We start from the raw sequence: 27,262 nt of genomic DNA on the forward strand, positions 1-27,262 counted from the left end.
GGTGCCTGGGTGCTGGAGGCGGTGGAGGCGAACAGGGAGTTTGGACCGTTGCCATTGGTGCCGCCGTTGGCCAGCGAGCCCGGCCCACCTGCCCCTGCCCCTGCTCCACCCACACCCACTCCCACACCCACGCCCACGGAGCCACCGTCCTGCGACTGATAGCCACTGGCCGCCGAGGCCGCCGCCGCCGTCTGATATGGTTCCTGATACAACTGATTGAGTCTCTAACCAGTACCCGAAAAGTGCCACGCGTCCTATGCGCTCAGGTGCGCGAACTGCGACGGATGGATATCGAACTGGTGGTACGGGTGGCCGTAGGGACCCATGTGGTAGGGCACGATGTTCATCGAGGCCATCTTGTGCTCCTTCTTCCACTTCATGCGCCGGTTCTGGAACCAGATCTTGATCTGCCGCTCCGTGAGGCACAGGGCGTGCGCGATCTCGATCCTGCGGCGGCGGGTCAGGTAGCGGTTGAAGTGGAACTCCTTCTCCAGCTCCAGCGTCTGGTAGCGGGTGTATGAGGTCCGTTGTCGTTTCGTCTCGCCATTGGCATTCACAGTACCTGAAGGGGAAAATGGGATGCAATTATTAGTTGGGTTGGAAGACATTGGGCGTCAGCTTATCAACTAGGAAAACAATCCAGAAATATTTTTAAATTAATATTCATCAGGAGGATATGATATGAGAAAGTAAACCATCAATACCTCCCTCATGTTACATCTAAAAATTGTTAAGCTTAGAATATTTAACATTTACTTGCTTACTTATTTAAGAAAAAATTAAAAATAATACCTCAATCTTATTTGGACTCCAAACATTGGAAAAGAACAACTTATGCAAGCAAAACTTAAAATATTTAGGTACCTTTATTTAAGGAGAAATAGCTGATGATAAAATTATTCTTGAAATAATATCTCAAGTCGCTTAGGCAACTAAGGAGCCACTAGAAATTCAATTTAATTGAGTAAAATCAATCGCATTTAAATATCCACTTTTTGTTCAAATATTCGTTCCCTACTTTTTCCCTTGCTGAACCGCCAGAAAGCATTTGTTTCTGCCAAAAGCCATTAGAAGGCGTTTCTAGGCAATCGTCAAACGTTCAAGTGGACAACACCACCCGATCCCCCAGTTCCTTCCCAGCTTTCTCACCGCTTCGAGGCAGTTAATTTTCTCATTTATATTGTGATTTTCTGCAACGTTGCGCATTTCATAAATATGACGTGTCAAACTGCCATTTGGTGGCACCCGAAAAAGTTCAGACTTGGTATTGTGCCTAAGGAAGAAATGGAAAGGGCCGAAGGTATCTCGCCCCAGACAGATGGTTGTCGCTTGCCGAAAACTTATATCCTTGTATCTGCAATCGTCGGAAGATAATGACAATTTCCCGTTCCTGGCAGTCGCCCCGAAAACTATTCTGTCATCTGCATCGGGGTTTTGTGAGGCAAACCGCACGAGGGCGTTCGAAGCGCGTCGTTCATAATGAGGGGGCGTGCTATGGCAAAGTAGACTTTTAAAAGCCATTTACCGTGGCGTGTTATTACGGCCAACTCAATTGGCCCGCCCGCTTCGTTTTGGCTTTCCAATACTCGGCAAAGAGTTGAGGTTGAGGCAGCCCAGCCATAGACACTGTATCTGTATCTCTAGTATTTATATCTGTGAAATGTGTGGCAGTCAGTCAATGTGATAGACGGCAACCGCTGACTTGTGAGTGCGTCCCGCTCTGTTTTTGGGCGATTGCCGTCTCGCTCACCTCCAAGTTCCTAAATTGTATGTGGGTCATGGCCCATTTGCTAAATGGGGAGTAGTTTACTCTGGCTGATTTATTATTAATTAAAATCTAGTTTAAATGGAGCAGTATCATTTTATCATACCCCAAATAACATTTAAGATGATTGATTCATTAATGTATTAGTAAAACCCTCATAAACTAAATTTTGTACTCAATCACCTTCAAACACATAGGTAGGTACATTTGGTGTTTTATTTATCGTTGTCTAAAATTCTATCTGCCACATAGTGTTTTTATTTTAAGTCAATATAAGAGCTTTAATTAAAATTTGCTTTTATCTGTTTATGCTTTTTGTTTTGTAAGTACTAATATTGTTTTCTGTTTAATTTATTAACAAAAAAATAAGTAAAATAAAAAAATATCTTTCATTCAAGTTAAATACTAAGATTCAACAGAAATTCATGTTTGCTTTCATCAAGCAGAGACTTAACCATAATGGCTCTTGATTTTCTAATTTAATGTTATATAACAAAACTGGGTCGTTGCCTTTTGCCTAGCCAAAGATACAAATTCAAACTTTAGTTTGTTTTAAACAAAAACAGAGAACTGAACCCACCCCCACACACTTTCGAAAGTTTCCCGCCGTTGCTGCTGTCACAGTTTAGTGGTCTTCGATGTGACGTTGGCGGAAGATGTCGGGTCACATCAATCAGCGGCCAAAATCTAAATGGAATTTCTGATTAAAGTCGAAATTAATTACCGCTCGTTTAATTAAGGCGGTTTCAGTGTGGCCAGGGCGCAGAGAGAGCGCCGACATCAAAGCTCCTGCACTTCCCTGGCCGGCTGCCATCCTGAATGGGCTTAAACTAATGACCAAGTAAACAGCGAGCAGACAGTAACCAGACAACGGGCATCGGCTCCATCAGTCATGTGGATCGGGGGCAATGGAGGGGACTTTCGGTGGGCCAACTGTTGTGGCCGTGGCCACAAATTGAATTGCACTTATCTTGACCCATTTCGTTTTGCTGCAACTGTCAGTCAGGCCATCAAATTGGATATTGCAAGTAATATTTCTGGTTGGCCATTAGGTGGTTCCTTATTCTTCTGGGGAGTAAACTTTCCCAAAACTTGGCAGACTTCCGACTTCTGATGCATGATGTGCAGACGTTTTCGAGTGCCCTTTACTATTTTATAAGCAGGGATCCTGACCTTGCCCACGAGTCCGGCCAAATCAATATGTCCTGTGGCCATAGTTCTCCTCGGGGGTCACAGACATTTCTTTTTCGGGTTTCTTGCGTTTTTATTCGCCTGACAGGGAGACAACAAAAGACAAGCTGAACACTTGCACTGCCGCCAACCATTTACAATTGTCAAATGCTGCTGTCATATGTTGCAATTTGTTTACACCACTCAAGGGCTGAATGGAGGGGAAAGTGCCGCCACAAGCATCAGCATTGCGAAATGTATCTTGCGGATGCGTGCTGGTATCTGCAAGATTTTGGGGCGGCTAAAGTCTTGGGAGAGTTCCTCGTAACAAAAATATTGTTAAGCTAATTGTCTTGAAAGCAACAAGATTTTTTAAAGCATTTCTAATATCTTAGTTAGAGATTTTAGTTTTTCAATTTCAAATACTTTATAGTAAGAAACAGAAGGACCTAAAAAATGTGAAATGTTTTTACTTTTAAATGTATGTATATATCTAAAGAAATTACGAGGAAAATTACAATAAAAACGATCGATAATTTCCCAGAATTCAAAATATCTCTTTTGCAAATTTCGTGCTCTGCTCTTTATGTCTAAATCAGCCCCATCATCTTAAGTCCTCCCCCTCCACCAGAAGATCACCATCACAGGCATCATCAGCCACTAATTCCCACTCAGATTTCGTTTGATTTCCGACTAAAGATCAACACACATCCGCAACCCGTTGAGTCGCAGACGAGTGTCAACACTACGGTCTCTGTTAGCCCTTCTCTAGTGGTCTTCCGCCGAATATACTTATTTTTCCTCATTTTTTGGTTAACTACATGCGAGTAAGTAGCGCATCGCTGTCGTCATGGCCAGGCGCAATATCCAAGGCGAAAGCCCCCAATGAGTTGACAGGGCAGAGGCAGAGGCAGAGCATCACCCAAAGCAGCCCCATCGCACTCGCATCCAACGGCACCTGGCATGTCATATCACTGGTGCTTATATCACTTGCCAGGGGAGGGCCTTTCGAAGGGGGCCAGATCTCTTGACAGCGCCAATGAGCGAACATTCGAAGCGTTTTACAAGTTTGTTCCCATTTCCCTGCCACCTCAATGGGATGGGATGGTATGGTTTCGGATTGGGATGCCAGCGCCTCGACTCGCGCTGTATCTTTGTCTGTGTCTGGGCATTTGTGAAATACTATATAGACATATTGGATTTTGCATGTACAAACATATATGTGCACATATTTTTTGGAGACAGATCGCCTGAAGAACGAAAAATCAGCCTGTGTGTGACTTTTATTGTGCTTTGCCTTCGTACAAATACTCATCACTTGTTTTTATGATGGAATAAATGATAGCAATATCATGCAATATTTTCAAAAAGATATTTATAGATTTAATATTTGAAAGGATTTATAAATAAATTAAATATTTTAGGATCGTTTCTTGTGGCACAAATATTTCTTATCCATTCGAATAACCACATAAGGGCATTAAAACTTCGGCTTGACCGAGAGGTTCCTGCATTGTTGTTCATTTCATTTGCATTTCGCGTAAGATGACGTCAAGTGTACTTGGCTAAGAGAGCATCGGCTGACAGCCGCTTAACATATCAGTTGGAAATTTGAAATTTTTTGGTGCATCCCATTTCGGTCTGCATGCAAAAATCTGTTTCAGAATTTATTAAGTGACGATCGGTGCTCGAAACTCCTTCGATCTCAGTGTCAGCGGATCGGTTCTGCAATTCAAATTGCCATTGTCTGGCCGGGATGTTCGAGTTCCCTTCGATGTTTCGCCTGTATCTCTTTGCATACTCCCCGATCGACCCGTGATTGACACGGGATTAGCATACTATACATCCATCGCTGGCAGGTTCAAAGTTAAGCTGAAAACCTTTGGCGTAGGTCGGACACCAACCAGTATATCTTTCGAGCCGAAGTTTAATTGTTTTCTGTTTGCCGCGGCGCAAATAGAAATGAAAAAATACGACAAAAAGATACTTGCGGCTTGTCACAAACACTTGTACCGGTCATTTGTCAACGGTCTGGCGTCTGGTCAGGCGAAAAATAAAAAACACAGCGACGAACATCGTCATCGTAATCAGCAACGTGTGCGGCACTCCAAGATCCCAGCACCTGGGATCGGATGGGGATGGCATGGTATTATATGGAAGCGCGGGGAGCACGATCATCTGGCGGCCTCAGTTTTGATCTTATCATGCAAAAACAACTTTGAACTTGTTGCACTTCTTACAGCGAATTGGAAATTTTACACAGGGAAAAAGAACACGACAATATGAAATAAGTAACTTAACATAAGTCAATAGTCTATATGTAATAAGCCGTTTGCCATGTTGAAATTATTGGGAACTTCTTCATAAAGAAATTTGATGGTACTATGTACCAAAAAGGAAATACCCACGTTTACCGCTATTTTTCGCTGTGCAGATCTGCTGAGTCAGGTTGATGTCCAAGCGGAAAGTTCATAAATCAACGCACTTCCGATCATCGCAGCAGATCGGTGGCTACTTAAGGGCCCGTGGCTAATGAGTCGTTTAACCAAAAACCATTATCAACGTCACAATTCCAGCCGAGGGTCATTACTAATAAGAAGCGGCCGAGTCGAGAAAAGAATTTTGTCACAAATTGTACTAATTAAAGACAACAAGTGATCTTGGCCAAGATCGCTTGAACTGACAAGGAATTCCGAGCAGTTTTGCGGCTCTCTGAAAGTTAAAATTCCCTCAAAAATATGTTTCGAACTCGAACAGTTCCAGAAATAAATCAGACGTAGAGCCAGAGGTGCCACGCTTGAGGTCTGCTGGAAGAGATAAATCTTGGACCCTGGGACCGATCCGATCGGTTCGGAACGGAACGGAGCGGAGGGATATAGAATGCAGATGGAGGAGTCAAAAGGGCCGCCGCGGGGGTCGCGAAGGGGACATGTGCAGCGCGCGGGTTAATTTCTTTCGGAAAATGAAAATTAATCAAATATGCGGTCGCCGGGGCTATCTGGGAATGTATCTGGCCCTCTATTCGGCAGGCTGTATCTTCGCTGCGCATTGCATTCCTTAGGTGATAAATGATGCTGCCCGGAGGTTTGAGTCATTTTGTGTGTTTTTTTGGGGGCAGGCGACAAATGATGTGACATTTGTGATAATGAAAGTGTTACCATGGCCTCCACCCACTCGCTGCCATTCAGCACGCGCTGGACAACAGGTGCTTCGGTCCATCGATGTCCACAGACCATTAAAGCGCTATTAAATCGTAGTCACAACTACTGTCTGCCCCGGTCTGGGTATATATTTGTCACACCCTGGAAGTGAGGGATGGATTGTGTGTGGGAATTCCCGAAAAAAGGAGCAGAAGCCGAGCTTGATCATTAATCACAATTCAAATAAAGGAAGCGCTGCAGTCACAGGATGGTGGTCAGAAAAATGGCAAGAATATTAAAAACACTCCAAGAAATGGGATGCAGCCAATTTCTGGTGCCTCTGGGGGGAAACTTTTGTATTGTTTTTTGTTTCCTGTTTTGTGGTGCGAATTGTGCGTGGCCTTGTCCTGCCCCCACCCACTTTCCACCCCCACGCCCGCTCCCTCAGGTTTTTTTGGGCATTCGCGTGGCTGCCTTTTGCTGGGTTTCGTGAAAAATGGAAATTATGTCAAGAAGTAAATTGATTATTTCGCTTTAAAGCATTTTTCAATTTATATTCCGTGTTTGTTGTCAACACGAACACACTCAGTTTCGTCAGCCCGACAGCCGCCACAATGCCCAGCGTTTTATTCCCAGCTCTTTTCGCCGTTTCTTCACTTACTCAAAGGCACTCGAGTGAAATGACATCATGTGGCACAAAGCTCTAATTCTCGCCTTTTTGGGTAACAGCTGATGCGGTTCGTTGGCAAACCGAACGATCTGAACTTTGAAGGTTTACGGGGGAAACCGAAGACCCGGGGCCTTGTCCAGGTGAAACAGCATATGGTTTCCGGTCGGCAAGGGCATCTTCGATTTTACATAACAATGTGCCAGAACTAAAAAAATACTTCTTTGGTACCAAAACGAACAGAAACTGTTGTATTAATTTAAACAGTTTTGAAATTACAAATATTTAAGTCGTTTATCAGTTTTAAAGTCGTTTAAGTTACTTGTTTTCGTTTAAAGAAATTTGATTACCATTTTGTTTAAGTTGCCGTTTTGCTTAATTTATTTAAATGTAGTATTTCGAAAGATGGAAGGTTTATCAAAACCAAAATTGAATCTATTTCGGCCCAGGACCAGCGTTTCCAACCTTTCAACTCTATAATGACTCTCTTAATGTTTTGAACTCGGGTTCCTCCCCCCAATGAATCCCAGCAATTAAGCCAACCATCGAAATCAACCTGTTGATTGGACACTCAGGAGTTAAGTGCTTTTCGGGGATTAAGCCCAGCAAACGCCCCCGGGAGACACGTGACGCCCCCGACCAACCCCCTTCACCTGTCCACGCCCCTAAAACTTTCCTATCCCCGCACTAGACAGTCAACCCTTGGAGAGCTTTCCATAATTGTTTTCGATTCGAGAATGTTGCCAACCCCCAAACACCATCCTTCAATCCTCCGCTGGCATAATGAGCTGGGTAACAAATTATGCCGCTTGTAGCTTGTATTGTGTTGAAAATATAATAAATGAATTATCTGCATAATTAATGAGCTTTTAATTTTTAATGGTGCGTCGCAGGCTCCCAGGGTCCGAGAAGGCAGATGGACCGCCGAGAGCCAGCATAAAACTGGCGGAGGAACGAAAAACCAACCGAATGGTTATCAGCCTGGCATATCTTTTAGATACAATTTTAATGTGACTTCTTGCAAATTATTTATGCGCGCATTTTCGCTCAGATAATTATCGTTTATCTCTGATTTAAAGAGTTCTCTCCCGCCAGAAGAAGATGCTGGCCATGTACACCCATATGGGGCAAGGAGGGGAGTGTGTTCGTGTTCGGATCCAAAATGACTACCTCAGTTAATTATGGGGCTCCCGAGTAGGGAGCGAGCGTCGCGCATGCGCACATAAATTAGCCGAGCTGCGCAGGAAACCGGTTTCCTCGAACGCTTTCCCTCCTTCCCCGTGAAAAGACCGCGTAAACAGAGATACCCCCTCTGTGTCGAAATACCCTGGATCGGCGGATCGGTGGACCGGTGCACGGTGCACCCATTTTTAATGAGTGTCCTGTCGTCTGCAGTTGAATGAACGCGCTACAAAATGCGGCATTGTCGTTGTCTGGCTTCTGGACTTCTCGCTCATTTTCATTTTCCCGCAGCCCCATGATTAACTGCTCGGGGTCTTTGACTGGCGCTGATGACCACAGGTCCTGGTTCTGATTCTGGTTCTGTTTTCGAAACCCCCAGCCATCCGGCTCGAACTCAGTAATCAATCACGGGCACGTTGAAGAATTTTTTCCTCGGCGATTTTGATTTACTCGCGTCGCACTCATTGACTTTCCATTAATAATTTCCTTTGTAAATTGCATCCTGCGGCAATTGTTGTAATTGTGATGAATTCCTTATTAATGCAAAGTGCGGCGGGAGCTTGGTTTAAGCTACTGTCAATGGCGTTAGGTTCAATTATTTTCCATATTTCTTATGCCGCCGCGGCTGGGCAATTCATTTGCGATCCATCAGTTTGCTGGCGAGCAATTTGCATTTGAATATGAGCTTTTGCCCCCCGGATTCTCCACTATTTAATTCGCTAGTTAATGCGATTTTGATGAAGCATTTAAATTCAGTTATCTGATTGACTGTGGGTTGCACAACAGCCAAGTTGGGCAAACAGAACAGAAATTGAGGCATTTAAGTTGGCTTAGGTTAATGGGGTTGAGATTTTGTGTTCTGCATAAGCCATTGGCCGATATACTTATAGATCATTAATCAAGCGGAAAGTTATATTCAAATTACGGTTAATAGAGCTGTAGAGCGCGGTTTATTGAATCAGAACTCTTTTGATGTTTACTTAAAGACTCTTTTTACCGGTTATTGTCTCAAAAGAAGTGCTCAACGACATAATATTGCTGCATAGGTAATTAAATGAAAATACGAAATCCACAGACGGCTCTGCGAAATTAACTTGAAATTTAACTTGAAGAAGTAAGGTGATGTATTTGCAAGCTTCGTTTTTAGAAAACAAAAGTATTCAACATGGCTGCCCCGGCAACATGTCAGAGAAGATGTGAACACGAAAAGAGCATACAAAAAAGCGAAAAGACGCAAAATTAAAACCCAAAGCAGCGACTCAGCGACGGAGGCTGAATCCGAGGCTGTGGTGATGAAGATGGAGATGGTGAAGTCAGGGCGCGGAACAAGTTTTCAAAACTTGCTACAAAGGTGTCTTTAAAAATCTTTTAATTTCGACTCATTCCCCGGCCGCTCACCCCCTTTTTTTTCTCGTTTGAGCAATGTGCAAATTTGCTGTCGTCAGTGGGGAACTGAAAACTGAAAATGGAGCTGGAAAAGGAGCTCAAAAGGGCTTGGGAGCTGGGAGTCGCCGCCCGCCTTTTAATGAAGCGCGAAGTGCAGCAAATGTATCTGTATCTGTGACTGCACCACGAAAAATATCTCGTTTTTAATTTGATTTTTGATAGATGTTTTCACGATACTTGGAATATTTAAAATGTACTTTGAACAACTTAACAATATATGATCTGAGAATATAATTTAATCGACAAATGGATAATTCAGACAACTCCCAACAATATTTATTAATTAAATAACAAACATTTTAGTAAATAAGAATTTGATGTATTTAATACTGTCCTAAGTCAGCCAGCTTAATAGAAAAAAGAAATGATCATCACACTTATTAAAATGTATTGTTTGTACTTGTAGCGTTAGGAAGAAAACTAAATATTAAATTGTAACTTTAAATGATTAAATTGTTATAAATAAAATCATTAAACTAAATGTTTGACAGTCTGAAACAGAACATTTTAAGTTTAAAGATTATATAAATTTAATTGAGCTCTTTTTTAAAAGGCAGTAAGCTAAAACTTGCAGAACCGAAAAATGCATATATTTATTTCATTCAAAACTTTAACTATTTCTTTCGGTGCAACCTTGAGTGCATTGAAAGTAAAGCAAGCTCAGGCTAAAGCGGTCCTGGCCCTCAGGGCAGAACGTTGCCAACAAATTGCAATTGTTGCCATTGCATTCGGGCTGTCACTGGAAAAGGGAGACAACAACACACACACAGACCCACAGAGAGACGGCAAAGACCCAGAGCTGACCCCTGAACCCCGGCGATTTTAGCACGCCATAAACAGGAAGAAAGCCCCAATTCACGGCCTGGTACGAAATATGGCCAGGAAAAGCCAAGTGGAAGTGCCAGACATTTAAATCGAATTGGCTTCAGGTGGCACACCGGGCTGCCCGGTTTTAATCTGCGAAATGTAAGCCAGTTCGAGGCACGTAGCCGCAGACAGCAGATACATATGTATCTGCCAGATACATTCGCACACACCCGGACCACGCGTGGAACTCAATTTTCAATGGTGGAGGTGGCAGCACACGTTCCTTCGCCCGAGTTGGGCAAAATCCGAGGAGGGGATCCCAAAAACCCGGCTCACATGTGGGTTTGTCTACTCAGCCAAATAGTTTTGCCGCCTGCATTAATAATTCACAATTTCATCTCGGATTGTATGCGATTTGTGATGGTTTTCGTTTAACTTTGGTTTTGTTTGCTGCCCAGCTCCAAGGTCTGCGGTCGAGACCAGGTCCCACTGTACTGGATCCGCAGCCTGTTGCTGGTTAGGATGACGGACAGTGGGCAGCACGGCAGAGCAGTGAAATAAATGTGGGATGGTGTGGATAATTAAGAGTACTTAGAGTACGTGTTTAAGAGTGCAAAAGCTTCTGAGAATTCTCTTAAAAAATAGGGACTCTTTAAATTTTATTTAGTTTATTTTGAAGGCTCTACAAACTAAAGTCGATGCATTTTAAATGGTTCCAAAATATATAGTATATTAAAAAATTTATTTCAGTCACTTGAATTTGCTTGGAGGATTCTGCGATAAAAAATGGAAATTGATTTATATTTGTATTTATATGGCTAATTTTAAACACTTCAGAACAATTGAGATAGGCTAAAAAATCCCCAGCTGTTTTCCTGGATTTCCCAGAATTAAGCAGTCAATGTCCCCATGCGTCCCACTGTGCACCGTTCGCTTATCGCCATTGCGTCATTTCATTTAAGTTAATGCGCAAAGAGATTAATATTCTATGCGTATCTCAACGAAACCGGCCAAAGGAAAAGGAAAAGGGGGTAAACGGTAACTGGGTGAGAAGTGGATACTGGAGAGCTGGGGATCCGGGACTCGGGGATTTGGGAATCCGTGGCCATCTGCAGATGTGCGCCAATTTGCGACTGAATTTGATAAATTCGCATTGCAGCGCTGCCGTGACACTCGGTTGAATTTATGGCTCGCACTTTTTCACCATTCAAATCGCAATTACTTTGCTTGATTCGCAATTTAATTTACCCCTCCCCAGCCGGCAATCGAGTATCTGGCAGATATAGATATTCATATATGCACTGACCGATGCAGTAGTTCTTTAAACAATGGAGAAAGAGTAAACACATTTCGGATGCTGTGCAAGTCCATTAGAATCTCGTTTCAAAGTGAGATGGTTCTCTGGGAGCTGGGGCTCTTCCTAACTGTATCTGTATCTGTGTCCACATCTATACATGTTCCTGAGCTGCATTCGCAAATGTATCTGTATCTATCAGCGCTGGCACATCATCAGTCATTAGTGGCGCCATTGTTGGCTTTTCAAATATTGCCGTCTTTGTTGCCGGCGAGTGGCCTCCATTGTTACTGTCTCCCTCGAATTTCACTCCCCCTACTTCCCCCTTTATATGCGCTTTTATTAACTTTGGCCAAAATGTGGCCGACTGCCACTTGAAGGCATCAATGGACAACTAAGTTTCATAAACAACAAGCTCTTCGGGCCATCATTCATCTTTTTGTGTGTGTCGAGTTAAGGACGCTTTAAAAGCGTTCTCTTCGCCGACTGATTTGGGCTATACGATGAGTGATATTTTTGAGGCAGACAATGCCTTCGGGTATGCATGTATATATAGAACTGCACTAGAGTTGACCTACAAAAAAGTAAATAGTTGGGGGATATCTAGTCGAATCTAGCCGCTAATGAACAGCTCATTTTAATTACCCTGTGCTGCATATAAAAGAAACTCATTTCTGCTTGAAAAAAAAAACACTTGTTAAATAAAAACGTATATCTGTCGTCTAGTACGTGATCTTCCAATGAAAATGACAAGGGGAATAAAACTAAATTAAAAGAAGACCTGACTCTAGTCAAAACTTAACATGTTTGGTAGCGTGGAAAGCACTGTTCAAATATATTTTTGTGTAGCCCTGTGTGATTGGGCGTTTGTTCTCTTTTCAGTGCCCGTATCTGGCCGACTTAAAGCCGAATGAATTTCAATTCAAGCAGAGTGAAGAGTTCCCTTAGCATCCCTCCGGAGCTGAATGGGGCACCCAATTCATTAAGAACAATCGCCAGTAAAATACACTCTGCGTTTCGTGTGCCAAAAAGTTACGCTTGGTGCGAAACAATTCGACAGGCACTTCTGTTTTCGGGCTCCCATTAGCGGCCCAGAATACCCAGAGTTGGCTAATAATAGGCCTCGGCTTGGGCAAGAGCCATCATCGTCATCTGGGGACCGGAGGAGCAGGGAAATAAATTTATGTTCTACTGCACTTTCAGCACCTTGCGATGATGCCTGGCATTTTGCATTCACCTCGCGCGGTGGGCATTATAAAAATCATTTTCATTTTCGGGGGACCTTAGAACGCGCAGAGCACCAAAATAAAAGTAATAACAATCATTATGATTAAACGTAGCTATTTGAAAAGTCGTGTTCCAAGTTAATGAAAATGTAATTGGGCAGCGAATGCCGGGCGCGTTTTTCTTCCTGGCTCTGAATCTCCAGGTTCCCCATCTCCGGGTTCTGTTGTCTGCTGTTTCGATTTTATGGGCGGGGGCAGGCGCAAAAGCATTATGGCGGCAGGAGCTGGAACTGCAACAGCCGGTCCGCGGCAGACAGCGACACCCCAGACCATTTCCGAGATCGGGAACACAACCCCAGTTCTACACACAGAAAAAATGGGTCCTAAAGTCAAGCTATTCGAGAGGAATTATGAAAAGCAAAACAAACAAGTATTTTTAATTATATGAAAAAAGTTTTTTTGTTTTCAAATATATATATTTAGAATGACTTTTCTGGTTTCGTAATTTAAAAAAGGCGTCTGAAGTCAAGAAAATCGATTGGATATAAGTAAATATATTTTCATTATTTTTTCTGATTATGATTGAGGAAATTGTCTCAATTTCGAATAATGTTTAGTGACCTTTAAAGTTGTCTTAAAGTAAATGGGATTCTAACTTATTTCTGTTGAAAAATAAAAGAAATAAATATTTTTAGTTTATGAATATCAAGCGAATAAATTCTCCTGGAATATTTTGCATTAAAAATTCCCTGGAGTTAATTTTGACCAATTTAAAATAGTTATTAGGATTGCTAACATCTAACTGTGTCGTATAGAGTAGAATTTTAACATAAGTACAATAGAGCATTGTTTTCAGTGCACTTCCAGTCTCAGAGGCTGCTGCATTCTGTTGCCTTGCAGCGACCGTCGCGTATCTTGTATCTGGCATTCAACTCGTTTGCAAACTATTAATTTTGTGTAACATCCTGGCATCTGCGGCATCGAGTGGCCAAAGCCTTCGGGTTGAACGGCACGATCGGAAGGGAAACTGAAGTGCAGATATTTGCAATTTAGATTTAGAAAATAGACTTTTCGCTGGCGGTGTTTTCCAGCACGTTAGATTTATTTTCCTGCAGTTTCCATTTTTGGCCGAGCTTCTGTTCTGTTTTTTTCTTTTCAGTTACCATTATTGACACGGTATTCAGTAATTATACGAGTTATGTGCAATTTATGGAAATTTCAAAAGCTAAAATTGCATGCAAGCCCCGAACATATTTTTATGTGCAATTAGCCACTAACTAAAGGCTCTTGCTAGGCCCCTCCAAACAAAAAAAATTTAAATATATAGCCAAACAGATTGTATAAATAAATATATAACCCACTAATTAGGGAGCGGCCTGCCTAAACAAAAATGTTCAGAAAGAAATGTCAACAAATTGTCAATTTGTATGGGGAAAAGGGGAGAGGCGATCTAATAGGCATTTGACATTTCAGCAGGTAGCACGAGTATCTTTGTATCTGAATCCAAATCTGCAGGTATGCACTGGCTGCATCTTTTGATGATCTGTTTGGAGGTCTGCCAGCTTCGGTCTTGTCAATTAGGGAATGAATTCCGAATGCCAAACGACTTCACAAGACTGCATGCGATATTAACCAAACATGCAGCTATGTATGCTCGTATGTGCTTATTGGCAGATACTTGATGCCAGGAGCTCTTAAAAAACTCTTTTTGCGAAAAGTGTTTCGCGGAACTCAGACAGCCTCGTTCGCTCTTTTTCGCTCTGAAGATGGCGTTGGGCTGGCGTTTTTTCTTTGCATTATAAAATGGTTGCCACAGTAACAACTTGACGTGATTATATGCAATCAGCCGGGCTCCCTGCCACTCCCCCCAGCCCATCACCATCCGCCCCCCGCCCCATGAGCAACATGCACTCCAAATTTGCATAATTGTTAACATGATGTTGCTGTTGCCTTTCCTGCTGCTGCTGTTATTTTTACTGGACTTTAATCAGCGCCTGTTTCCGATGCTACCCTCCAGATTACACTTTATTATTGGCATTTGCGCTGCTTGGCACCTGCAACAACGTTTTTTAATAGTGATTCTTCAGTGGCGGATCCAGAGACGATTCTTGGGGGGGGAAATTGAACTTATTCTTCGATTTGGGGTTCAAACTTACTGCGAGAGAAATACAGTACAAATTATAAAACAAAAATATTATTTGGTGAGAAGAGTGTTGTATTTTAATTTTTTTATTGCAGAGAATATTTTTCTAGCAAACAAGTAAAATTTTCAGGTTCTGTGGTTCCAAGGGGGGGGAAATTTCCCTAATTTCCCCCCCCGTGGATCCGCCGCTGGATTCTTAGTTCGGGCGCAATTATGAAAAATCCTGCACATGCCATCACACCCGGCAGCAACTTCTAATAAAGACATTTGCTGTCGAAAATTGAGTTGTGGTCTGGACGTTAAAATGGCCAGCCTAATTGCCAGTCAGCAGGCTGTTGACTCTTGGGTTCCTAAAAAATATGGGAGTGGCCCCATGTATCTGCAGCTAGAAAAATATACTTTGCCTCTCTAATAATTAAAGTTAAAAGTTTACACAACTTAAGTAGTTAACCTCTTCAAAATGTTAATAGTTGTATATGAGTTTAAACAATTATTTAAGCTTAATATATCTACATGTTTGTTGCTGTAGGTTGTTCTTCTATTGCCTGTACTCTGTAAAGATACACCTGGATATACCTGGATATTATACAGATATAGTTACACATAATTGTATGGCCTCAATGTATGTTTTACATAACAGCTTCATGAGCAACTATTGTAGCTGTATCCCGAAGATATAATTATGTATTTAAAGATATAGCTGCACATAGCTGTATAGATGGCTGCCTTTCACATTGCCCTCAACCGAATATGATTAAGAAAGTAATTAAATCTCGGCGATGCATGAAAACTCAAGGAAAATGGCAAAGCCAGACGGAGATGCCCAGATACACGAGCTCTCCCCCAGAGATACATGATTTCCTGCGTTCTCTGAGTGCGTCTTTTCCACATGTGATCTGCAAATGTATCTGCATCTGAGCCCATTTCATTCATGTCTCTTCCAGGCGAAGTGAAGTTCATTACTACACCCCGCTGCAATCAATTTCTTGCGCGCTTACACTTGCTGCAATTTGCATAACAGATTCTCGCAGTTCTTGTTGTTATTGCCCGGCTGCCATGAGTAACAGATACATAAATAATAACAATGTGCCCCATTGATTGGAACCGAGCGGGGAACGAGTTTCCCCACGAATCGGAATGGAAAATCGAGCCAAGTTGCTAGTCAATATGTATCTGTATCTGCTGACTTGCTGGCAGTGCGACTATCTATAAATATGTGGCAGCACTTCGGAGTCTCTTTAATTGGCTGACATGTTGTGATTTGGGGTTGTCAAGAGCCGGTTGAACAAGCAAATATGGAAATGCAAAATGCAAGCCAGCAATTAACCCTTTCGTCGATCGAAATCACCTATATTAAATTCCTTTATTGAATAATTTCATGTGCCATTCGATTATACTTCAATGAGCTAATGAGCGCGGAATGTGATTTATGAGACAACAAGTCAAAGCTAGCCAAAAAATATTTCCCAGAACCTGAATCAAATGATTTATACGCGAACAGAAATATTTAATTATTTTTTAGCTAAAATAATAAACGAGCTGCAGGTAAGATTGCAGCCAGGTAAATCCAAGCAAATGTCAAACTATTTGCAACCCAATTAATCTCCCCCAGCCGCCGACGAATATGAAGAATCTTTTCAATAATTTGATTATACTTGGGATCCCCGAGACGACTTCGTGAGTTTGCCTGTCGATGGGTCAGAAAAGGTGGACAAATTGGGGAATCCGAAAGGTGGCAGGGGGTGGCAGAAAGAAAAATCTGTGTGCGCGCCAGAGACATGATGAAAAATCACTGAACAATTTTTCGTTCACAATTTTCCAGCCCAACAAATTTCGGGTGGAATTTGTTCGGTTAAATTTAAATATAAAGCGAGCGAGGTGCTGAGATTTATATCAAGCCGCAGTATGTGTCTGCCCAGATTCCTATATATATCTGTATCTGTATCTAGATATGCATCTGTATCTGCGGCGGTATTATGAGTTATTGTGGGAGTCAGCCGGCCTTAGCTGCGGGATCGGATCGCTTCACGTTTGTATACAATTTTCACGAGCTACGATTTTCGCGGTCGAGTTTTTCACGCAGCGTTTCCCCTTTTCCTTCGCCTTCCTCTAAGCTGGAGGAAAATTGGAGAGCGTAAGTGCGAGGGAAATGTTGTTATTGTTTATGTATTTTGACAAGATTCCCCGCGCGCACAGTTTGCCAGACAATTTGGTGCTAAGCACTCGGCAACATTTGCTGGCCAATGAATATGGATAGTTGGCAAGTTTCTGGTTGCAACACCCATTGCGAGTGAGTGAGCCAAGTGTCTCGCAGAAGTGGTAATGAGCACTGGATGAGGCACCGATTGAGGTGATCTATCAGTGGATACATGTTGATTTATGGAGCTCATTTCTAGCTAATTGTATGATAAGTGAGGGTGAGGCAGTAAGGCGATGGAACATGGAAGTTCTTGTTCATGCTAGCACCTATCTTCTGAACAAGATGAGTGCTAAATTGGTTTGAATGAATTTATTCTGGAAAATCAGCAAATTAGACAGTAGAATAATAAAAAAATTTGTACAAACAAAAAAATGATTCCTATTGATGGTATATAATTTTGATATTTTCGATTATATCGACTATTTATCGCTCGCTTTCTTGGTGGCAGAATTAGAAATGAATACCAAATGTTATTTTTTAATGTCAGAACTTTTTAGTATTTATATTAATGGATTAGATATATCAAATTAATATATGTATTATATTATATTGTATTTTAACAGTCTGTAGTTGAGTTGATCTCAATTTTCACCAAATTTGCAATGCAAATAAAACCTGAGGAAGGAGTTTTGTTGCGCTGAATAGTTAGGAATAGTTGTACTAATTTCACGCCTCATTTATAAGACCGATCTGTTATAATGTTCACTTGAACTTTGGAGTGGATTGTGCAATGTACACACAACACTAAGAAGTTAACCCAAGTTTTAAAGTTACTATATGAAAGTACTCACTCGTTCCGAGATGCACTCGCTTCATCCAGGGATAGATCTGCGGCGGGTTCTTCTTGCCGTTGCCGCTGTTCTGGCTGCTGCCCGCCTCGTTGCCGCTGTCGCTCTCGGAGTCCGAGTCCCCGCCCCCCGGACTGTGCATCGGTACATTGACGTTCCCAGGACCGCCGGGCACTCCGGATCCGCTGTGGTTGTTGTTCAAACTGGCGGCGGCGGCGGCGGCCGCCAGACTGCCGCCCAGGACGCCCTTGTTCAGCGACCGGGCCACGCTCTCAACCACCGAACTGGGCGACAGCTTGGGCGATATGTCCCTGGTGGACAGGTCCTGTGGACTGGCCAGTGACTGGCTGTTGGTGTTGTTGTTGCTGTTGGAGCTGTTGTTGTTGTTGTTGCTGCTGCCAGGAACACCCCCTCCCCCACTGCCACCAGGCGTCACAGGATCGTTGGCGTACTTGCAACTGATGTTCGCCTGCTGCTGCTGTTGCTGCTGTTGCGGGTGCTGCTGCTGGGCGAGTTGCTGCTGCTGCTGGGCCGCAACTGCTGCCGCCGCATGGGCATGTTGCTGCTGCTGTTGCTGTTGCTGCTGCTGCTGCAGGAGCAAGCGCTGCGGCTGCAGCTGTGTGTAGTCCACCATATCGGGGTTTCCCTGTCCGCCGTAGGCCGCCTGGTTGGCGTAGTGGGCCTGCGGTGTGTTGGGGTACAGGTTAGGCGTGTAGGCCGCCGCGGCCGGGAAGTAGTCGTTGGCCCCGGGAGTGGCCGCCCCCGCACTGCCCTGGCCCCCGTTTGCCCCGCCGCTGGGCACCACGCCCCCGCTGCCCCCCGCCCCGCCGCCACTGGCGCCCGCACTCGAGTTGCCCGCTCCCGGGTGATTCTGCTGCGGATTCATCTGCTGCGGATAACAGGAGGCCAGCGAGTTGACGAACTGGTACGAGGACATCGCAAAGCAGTCGGGATCCATTCTGAAGCCAGGGGTCCTAGTCGTGTATTTGAGTCTGGAAATATGATGGGTGGGGATTAGATGCAAAGCCTTAAGACGTGGACATAAGAATAGAAAATCAAAGTATTTTTTGAGAGAGTAGTAATATTTTCAAAATAAGTATGAGGATAAATGTGTAAAATCCATACATCGCTGCTTACTTAAAAAAAACAATAAATATATTTTCTTAACTAAACCATTTCCTATCTTAATTTAAAATTCAATGTCATACTTAAAAATGTATCTGATACTTACTTTAAAATTAAGCAACAACAAAAAAAATCCTAATTATTGATTGTTATACTGTACCACCTATATTTTATGTGGCTACGTTGTATTGAGTAAGTCCCTAAAGAATGATAAAAGGATTCTGCGAACTGCAAAAACGTTTTCTTCCCTGGCTTTTCATGTTTGGCTTAAGATCTCATTCTGAGATTGGCAACATTGTATCGAAGAAGCTGGGGGGAATAAGTATTTACATTTAACTTAAGATAACTCGAATGAAAGCAAGGCTTGACTCCCACTTTTTTCAAAGGGATCGCGAAATGAAACCCCAGGGGATAAATGAGAATTCGAAGCTGATTAATACACTTATCAGTTATCAACAATCCAGGTTAACACTATAAATAGATAGTTTAGCCATATGAATGCGTTTGTATGCTTAAATCATAGTTAAAATATGCATACTTTATATTTTTGGTACTTTCTTTACTTTAATTCAATCACGATCGGTGGGTATGGAATACCTGTTGAAGAGGCGAGTAACGCATGCTGTTTTTTGGGATTTATAGCAGACGAAACCGCAAACACTGTATCTGGCTCACGCCTCTTGATTGGTTCCTCCCTCGAAGTGTTTCTCTGCCCGCTGATAATTTCACTTGCCTCTTACTTGGATATTATTATTATTATTTTTAGAACGGTAAAGAGTCGGGTTTTCTTGTCTTCCGCTGGTGGAGAGAGCTGGGGCTGCCTAAGCATGCAATTTAAGCGAGCCGGGCCATCGAAGTGGATATTTTATATATATGTATAGGAGCTTTTGGCCGAGGAATGCCGAGGGACCGCCCACTCTTCTGGACACACTCGGCGGAAACTTCTTGCGGCTGCACTTGCTGGCAAGGCCCAAGCCCAAACCCCTCTTCCTCCGCCCATTGCAACCATCGCAGATATTGCAGTCTTGGTCTTGGGCATGTTTGTTCAATGGCGGAAAAACTCGTATTCTCCGCTGCGCAGATAGCAAACAAAAGCACTGACCCTCCGCTTCGAAAGGAGCTGAAGGAAAGGAGCTCTCAAATCGCCCCAGAGCCGAAAAAGTGCAAAAAGGCAATAAGGCAAAAGAGGCCAAGCGAGGCCGATGCACATGAACATGGCCAAAAACTAAAAATCGAGATGGCAATACATCGCAGTAAAGTCGAATCGTATATACCCTGGCAAATATGGATAAATATTTGTACAAAAATAGGTTCTGCCGAAATATCAAGAAACCTTAAAACAGCATTGCATAAATTGACATCTGAATGAAATATATAGTTGATAACATTTATCTCATCTAACATAGTTCCTAATAGATCATACGACTATATAGTTTTCCTATCTATTAAAAAGTTCATAAAACATGCATTGTTTTATTAAGGGGCTGAAAGTTTCCGAAATATATCTCATCAATATATTATCCCCAAAGAGGGTATAAAAATAAACGACAACAGCAGAACACTGAGAACATTGGCCAAAAACAATGCAACCAAATGCACACCCCGCACTTCCCTGCCCTTTTTTGTGGCTTGAAACCAATAATTTTGATTCAGTGGGCAATTTAACCCTTTAGCATGTTGGCCAAATGAAAGGAGCTCTCAACTTGGGCTTAAATTAAAACGCCGTACGCCATTCGAAACTGGCCAAGAACCCAAGGAGCGAATGCTCAACTTTGGACAGAGATTTATTTGATGAGCAGGGTTCTCGCGGAAAATACAACAAAAAATAAAAATTAAGGAAATATTGTAAACTTGCCTTCAGGTCTCTGCCCCCTCCTACCCTCTTTCCTTTTTTCGATCTCCAGCGATTATAGGCTTTAAGACCCCGGTAACGGTGCTTTGGAGAAAACCATTTCGACCTGGCAATATGAGAATTATAGTTGTAGACAAGCGCCCGCGTTTAAGCCGAACAAGGCCGAAATCAGCGAAATTATAGGATCAGCGTCTCTGGCTGACTTTGAACCTTTGACTGGCGATATTTGAGCAACCTATAGGTCGAATCGATTTGGTGGCATTCGAATGGAAGCGATGAAAATTTATTGGGTGAAAACCGCAATTTTTAAGCAAACAAACCAGAAGTACCAAAGGCAGCCGAAATTGGTTGGCTTAAGTAATGGATTTTGATTTACTAATTTTTGACAAACATTTATTTTTACACAGAAAGCAAGCTGATATTTCCTCGATGACCTGTCTTAGTTTATTAATATTTAAAAAACTTCACACATTACTTTAAAAAAATTAATTTATTTTCTTATCTTGGTTGTTTTAATGCAGTTGCATCCATTAAAATCAAGCTGGGGCTTCTGTCGATTTCCTGATCACTTAAGGGCAAATTAAAAACGTCAAAAACTGTGAAGGGAAAGGAAGGCTGAAGCCATAAATTAAACGAATTTTGAAAATTGTTTTCCAACTAGTTTAAGACGGCGCTGAGGCGACAAGCGGTTCAATTGGTGTTAATTAAATCCATGAATAATAAAAACGCCGAAGAATTTTGCGGGCACCGAAAGAGACGGGGAACTCGAAGAGAGGGAGGAACAGACGTTGTCTTAGATTGGCGATCGTCGGTCGAGCTCATAAGAAAGCCATAAATTATGGCAATTCTTTCGGGATCGGATCGGTCTCAGCGACATTTTGGACTCGGGCAACTGAGTTTTCTTTTGTTCCTCCTTTGTTATATAAACACTTTTAATATGCCTCCAAATGGGAGTGAAATTTCTCTTTTGCCCCGATACTTAAACCGCAGAACGAATTTCCTTTCCCGTCCTCGGCTTTTTCCGTTTCACATCGCCACAGGTAGGATCAGACCCTATCTAAACTGTAGAGGAGGGTAAGAGTCAGAGTGAGAGTAAATAAACAGCAATTGAGTTGCACATGCGTCTGCTGATGCCATAAATCAATTGGGGAAATATTCCAGGGCGACAGCTGAAAAGGGTTTTCCTACCCGAACCTCATTCAAGATGTTGACGTTATGTTTCGGGGGTCGCGGGGTCTTGACTTTCCTAGGCGTTCTTCATGAGCTAGAGCTGAGCATCTGCCCAATTAAGATGATTAACTTTTGCATAATCAATAATTGACGTTCGGATTTGCATATGACAAAAGTTCTGCATAATATTGATTGCTTTAGAGCTGTGTAAAAACCTTATTTTCCTTTGGGCTATACCTTTTTAACTCATAAAACTATAAATACATAATGACTAATATTATAAGTTTACTAAACATTATTAATTAATATATTTTGAATTGCTAACAAGTTTGACACTTCTGATATTAACATTTTAAAGGTAAAACAATAAGTAACATGAATATTTCTTAATTGTTTTGTATTTTGTACTATTTTTGACATCGTCAAACCTTTTGACGCTTTTACTTTTTCTCCGTCTTTTAACCTAACTTTTAACAACACTTACTAATTCTACTTGCAGTCCAGCTAGTCCCAAACCTAGCCTAACCCGTTTCTGCTTAAAGACTCTTTTCAACGGCCCATCGAGGGAACTGTCATCCATTTCTGAGCACTCCATCATCGTCATCATCTACGTCATCGGCCCAGAAGCCACCATCTTAATTATGAGCCACACAAAGCACCCAAAGCAGTTATTTCTCCTACGAATGTCGCCGGGCTGTTTGTCGTCACCATTACGGATTTTGTACCGAAACGAGCCCTGGCCATAAATCATAATTTTAATATTTGTTGTCAACAGGGGCGTAGCTTGTGTGCATGTAAACACGCCGCTCTAGAACCTCAAACTGCGGTACGCACGAGTTCAACTCTCAAAAAAAAAGAACAGAAAAACAAGATAAATAAAAGGTATTTGCGCACGCGCAGTCACACTCATTGGCAAATCTTGTGGTCCCGCTCACTCGACAATAAACTGGCCCAGGAGGAAGAGAGAGGGCCAGATACTGTGTGCGGACCCATTAAAAAGTCATAAAAATTTGTAAGCACCTCATAAAAATAGTCATAAATATTGTTCCTCTTCATCTTTTTGTATCTTTTTTTCTCACTCCCGATCCGTGCATCTCTTTCTGCCGTGGCAACCCTCGTCACAGTTGCTGTTTGCGGCTTGTTTGTTTGTTTGTCATGGCTCTCATAATTTTTATGAGTTCTCCAATTGTTTTCCCAACTCGAAACCAATCATCGATCCCGATCCTCACGGCAAGCGGCCATTTGCGGCTCAGTTTGTCATCTCATCTTGGCCCCGATAATTTACGATCTGTTGCGCAATGGTCGAGAGGAAATTATCATTACAGAGGTCCTGTTTCTAATCAAGGACATCTCAATTGTGTAATATATCATGGTTTTGCTACTGTTCACGGATAATCCTTGACAAACTTGATTTATGGATGGTCTTTTGGGAAGGGGTGAGGTGAACTTTTTTTATAATTATGTTATTGTATGTTATTGTATCTTTTGTCTTCACTTTATTATTTTGTCGGAAACTATAATGAAACTAACCTATTCTCAAAATGATTTGTTTGTCCTCTTAAAAATGCGTTTCTTTATAATGTTCGCTATCTAAAAATGTATTATTTTATTTTAAGCTTTTATTTGGCTTTGAGTTTGGGTTCTGTATGTTTTTTTACCATTTATTGTAAACATTTCGCTCCCTGACAGAAATGTCTGCCATTTTTGCGGCCAATAGATCAACGACTCTAGCACAAATTTCCAGCTTGCGTGTTTGCGATTTTGATTTATAAATATGAACAAGTGGAGTTGAAATAGTTGAGGAGGGCGTGGAGGAGAGCCGGGGTTAGCCCATGATGAATGTCTCCGCCAGGCGCAGGCCAAATAAATTGCGGCGCTGCAGAAGACACTCGAGGAACTTTGGACTGGCCTCTTCCCTCCAATTAGCCATTTGGAACTGGGAGTCGGAATGGGAATGTTACTGGGCCTGCGACTGTCTCAGTGTTGTGCCCACATTATGCAACCGGGGTAGTCAGCTCTTTGATCTTGGCCCACCCCCGGCGAGCTGGGCGAATGAAAGTGACCTACATCAAGTGGAATTTCTTCCACTTACAGCACATATGGGAGGCCATGCCGGGATGCGGAATACTGCCCAGGAGTATCGCATCACTCGGTCATTGGCGAAGTCCCCTGATTTCCAGGCCAGTGCGTCTTCTCTTCACTTTACATAATTTCAGGTTCGCCCCATGGCGTCTTGGCCAGCATGAGCTCGCTTCCCCGGACAGGGGCCAAGCCTATATGGTAGGTATTTCTTCATCCCTATCCCTACTCGGGCTCGGTATATAGCGCTATGTGCCTGGATTAGCCCTCTATATGCGCCGCTTGTTAGGCATTTTTCATTCGCTGTGACATTTCGCCTTTGTGCCTCTTAATTATTTCAAAAGCGGCTGCATTTCGTTTTAATGAAGTGAAAATTCCTTGCGTTGATACCGCGCACGCAACCCAATGAAAAATTACTAAAACACAAACCAAAAAAAAGAAACAAAGGCCAGATATAAAGAAATATGTATTATATAAACAGTAGATTCGGGGTTCGGTTTCGGAAAATACAAACATATTTTTATTGATGAATAAAATGTAATCTTGTTATTCAGAATAAATAAATGACTATGTAAGTGTTATTTTGTAAGGGAATGTGCTTATTTTAATCGGGACGTCTTGATTTTTAGGCTGGACGTTTGGCCTTTAATGTTCAACTTTTGTTTTATTTAGTAAATTTAATTTTAATCTATTGCAATAAAATACACAACCAAGTAGAAAATTAAAGTACAGATGTATAACAAAAGACGAGACCTTCAAGACATCACACGCTACAGTATGTAATATTATTATTAAGGATACTTTTATTTTTAAAATGTTAAGCTTTAAACACATTCTATTTCATATAGATTTTGTAAAAGGCAGCGTTATTTGAAATAAAAAACTTTTTGAAATAATAACTCGCTGCGTTATTAACACATTAAAATAATAACACAAAAAATACAAAAAAAAACTAAAAATATATTGTTTTAACAATTAACCAATATTTACACCTGGACAAAGTGGTGCTATATATTGTTCCGCCCTGAAACTCGGTTACTCACAATTTCAGTTAGCCGACGGCGTTCACCTCCGTCGAAGTGAGTTCTTTTTCTGATATTCACTGCACTGAACTACGAATTTCACTTGTGTTGAATGCGGAAATTGCAGTGGACAATAGCAAAGGTGAAAATGTCGCAACCAGCCGGATATCTGGAGAGTTAATCCGATGGCATCCTGCTGGCAAATTGGCTAGACTCTGGCGTTCTACCTGCAGCTGAATGTTTTGGATGGTCCTAAGGGGTAATTGGCCGCAAAGGGCTAAGCGACGGATTTGGACGGCTTTTGGGTATCACAAAAACACACGCACTCGCGCAATTTTTCACGGATAGCGATAAGTATCTGTGGGATGGCCAAGTATCTAAGTATCTGCGCGAATTTCACGCCGAATTTATGACTGTCCATCAACGCCAGCATCGATGCAAGCACTTTGCAGCCCATCCATCTTCCGCTAAAATCGAACGGAATTCGAGTGTCTTTGTATCTTATTGCGCGGCACAGCTGTGTGTTGGATTGTTTGAGTTTCAGACAGTTTTTTATTTTTTTATTCCGGTGTATCCGCGGATACGTGCTCGAAGCGCCAATGTCTCACTTTGACTGCTCGGGCATAATTCAAATATCTGAGCATCAATAAAAAAACACACAGATACGCCAGCGCTCTGGCTCACTCACACTGCCCCATTTCCCCCGTCCAATTGTATCCGCGAGTACGAGCAAGTAGGGCTATATAGCTACATATCGGCGACCAAGTGCAGCGCTCATTATTCGAAAAGTGTGCGAGCGAGACGGCGGCCATTGCGCCGCTCTGCCATCTCGCTCGCTCTCAGGCAATGGCTGAAACTACCTTTGCGGACGCGAAGAACGTTTCGAATCAACCGCCAAACCAGAAATTCGTTGCCACAAATTGTATCTCACGGATACGGGGACGGGGCTATGGTGTGTGTGTGAGTTCGAAAGAGCGGCACTTCGAAAACACAGCTCTCCGCGTTTCGAACAAGTTCCTATTGCTCTCACACACACTGCCCGTGTGTTCGTGAGATCGTTAGTTCGAAAGATACGTTCGACTTCGACTTATCCAAAATTCTTATTGTTCTCACCGACACTGTCCGTGTGAGATCGATTCCGAGGGGTACAAATCATAAACATTCGAACTTCGAACTTCTGGACATCACGAAACCTTTTTTGATTATATCAAGAGTGCTGGGACTGTTGGAGCTTTACAAATGAAAAGACTATCCACACAAACTCTGGAGGTTTAAAATACGATGGAACCAATAAATGTTTATATGTATTTGAATAATCAGTCTATTGGAATGTTAACTAGCGTTTAAAGAAATGTTGGCAATGTTCGGTTTTAAGATATTTTAATATTCTTTCAATTACTTTGTATTTTGTTTGTATTTAGTCATAAATATATCTTACTTTATTTATTTCAGTGTTAATATCAAATTATTTAAGAAATTTTTGTTTATTATTGAAAGAAAGACATTTTAACTATCAACTTGAAAAACAAAAATGTTTTGATGTTTCTGTTCAGTTTACATGCTTCTTATAGTTAAACATTAAAATATATACATATATGAATTTTTTGGGAGATGTTATCTTCGTCTGATTTGCTTCATTCAAACCAAAAATAAAAACACATTTTCATTCCACAAAAAAACCTTTCTATACTTTCTTACATGTCCTAGTCAAATATTCCAATTCTCTTGTAATTTTCCGAAATGATTATTTTTTCCTGTAGTACTCAGTTTTCTTACCTTTAAATGGACGAATTAAGGAAATCCAATCGCAAGTTGCGAATAAGTTTTTTTACTTCAATAAGTTTTTCTTGCAACACTTCACTGTTAAATTTGTATCTTCGTTTGAATTGTATTTGCCTTTAGCACTGCACTTTAGATTTCTTAGTTATGCGAAAGGGGTGAGCACTGAGATAATATTTCAGGTGGATAAGTAATCCTCTCCTTTGTATAGGAGTTAGTAGGTAGAGTATCCGCTATGGGGAGACCATGGCACCTTGCCGTCGCCAAAGAGCTTTCCATGGAATCGCAAGACTGGCTTCGAGCGGAAACTTCGCGGATTGCGGGCGCGTATGAGTGTGATTACGAGTATCTGAATCTTTTCTGTATTTTTCTTGCAGGAGACCGAGCGCGCAGCTTGGCGACTGAAG

General features: G+C 42.1%; 1 protein-coding gene across 2 annotated transcripts; it reads right to left on the reverse strand.

Annotated features, from left to right (window-relative positions):
• Positions 1 to 119: 119 nt before the first annotated feature.
• On the reverse strand, positions 120 to 27,262 carry LOC119561071 (homeotic protein Sex combs reduced). Of its 2 annotated transcripts, none has more exons than XM_037874921.1 (3): positions 26,853 to 27,262; positions 17,832 to 18,820; positions 120 to 562 (listed from the first exon to the last, which is right to left on the reverse strand). In XM_037874921.1, exons 2-3 carry the CDS (start codon positions 18,784 to 18,786, stop codon positions 255 to 257), a joined length of 1,263 nt encoding a protein of 420 aa, XP_037730849.1. In that variant the 5' UTR covers positions 18,787 to 18,820; positions 26,853 to 27,262; the 3' UTR covers positions 120 to 254. The 2 variants fall into 2 exon arrangements, with proteins under 2 accessions (XP_037730849.1, XP_037730848.1); XM_037874920.1 differs by lacking the exon at positions 26,853 to 27,262 and adding an exon at positions 25,098 to 25,678.

This window comes from Drosophila subpulchrella, unplaced genomic scaffold (assembly GCF_014743375.2).
Source record: "Drosophila subpulchrella strain 33 F10 #4 breed RU33 unplaced genomic scaffold, RU_Dsub_v1.1 Primary Assembly Seq354, whole genome shotgun sequence".
Classification (NCBI taxonomy): domain Eukaryota; kingdom Metazoa; phylum Arthropoda; class Insecta; order Diptera; family Drosophilidae; genus Drosophila; species Drosophila subpulchrella.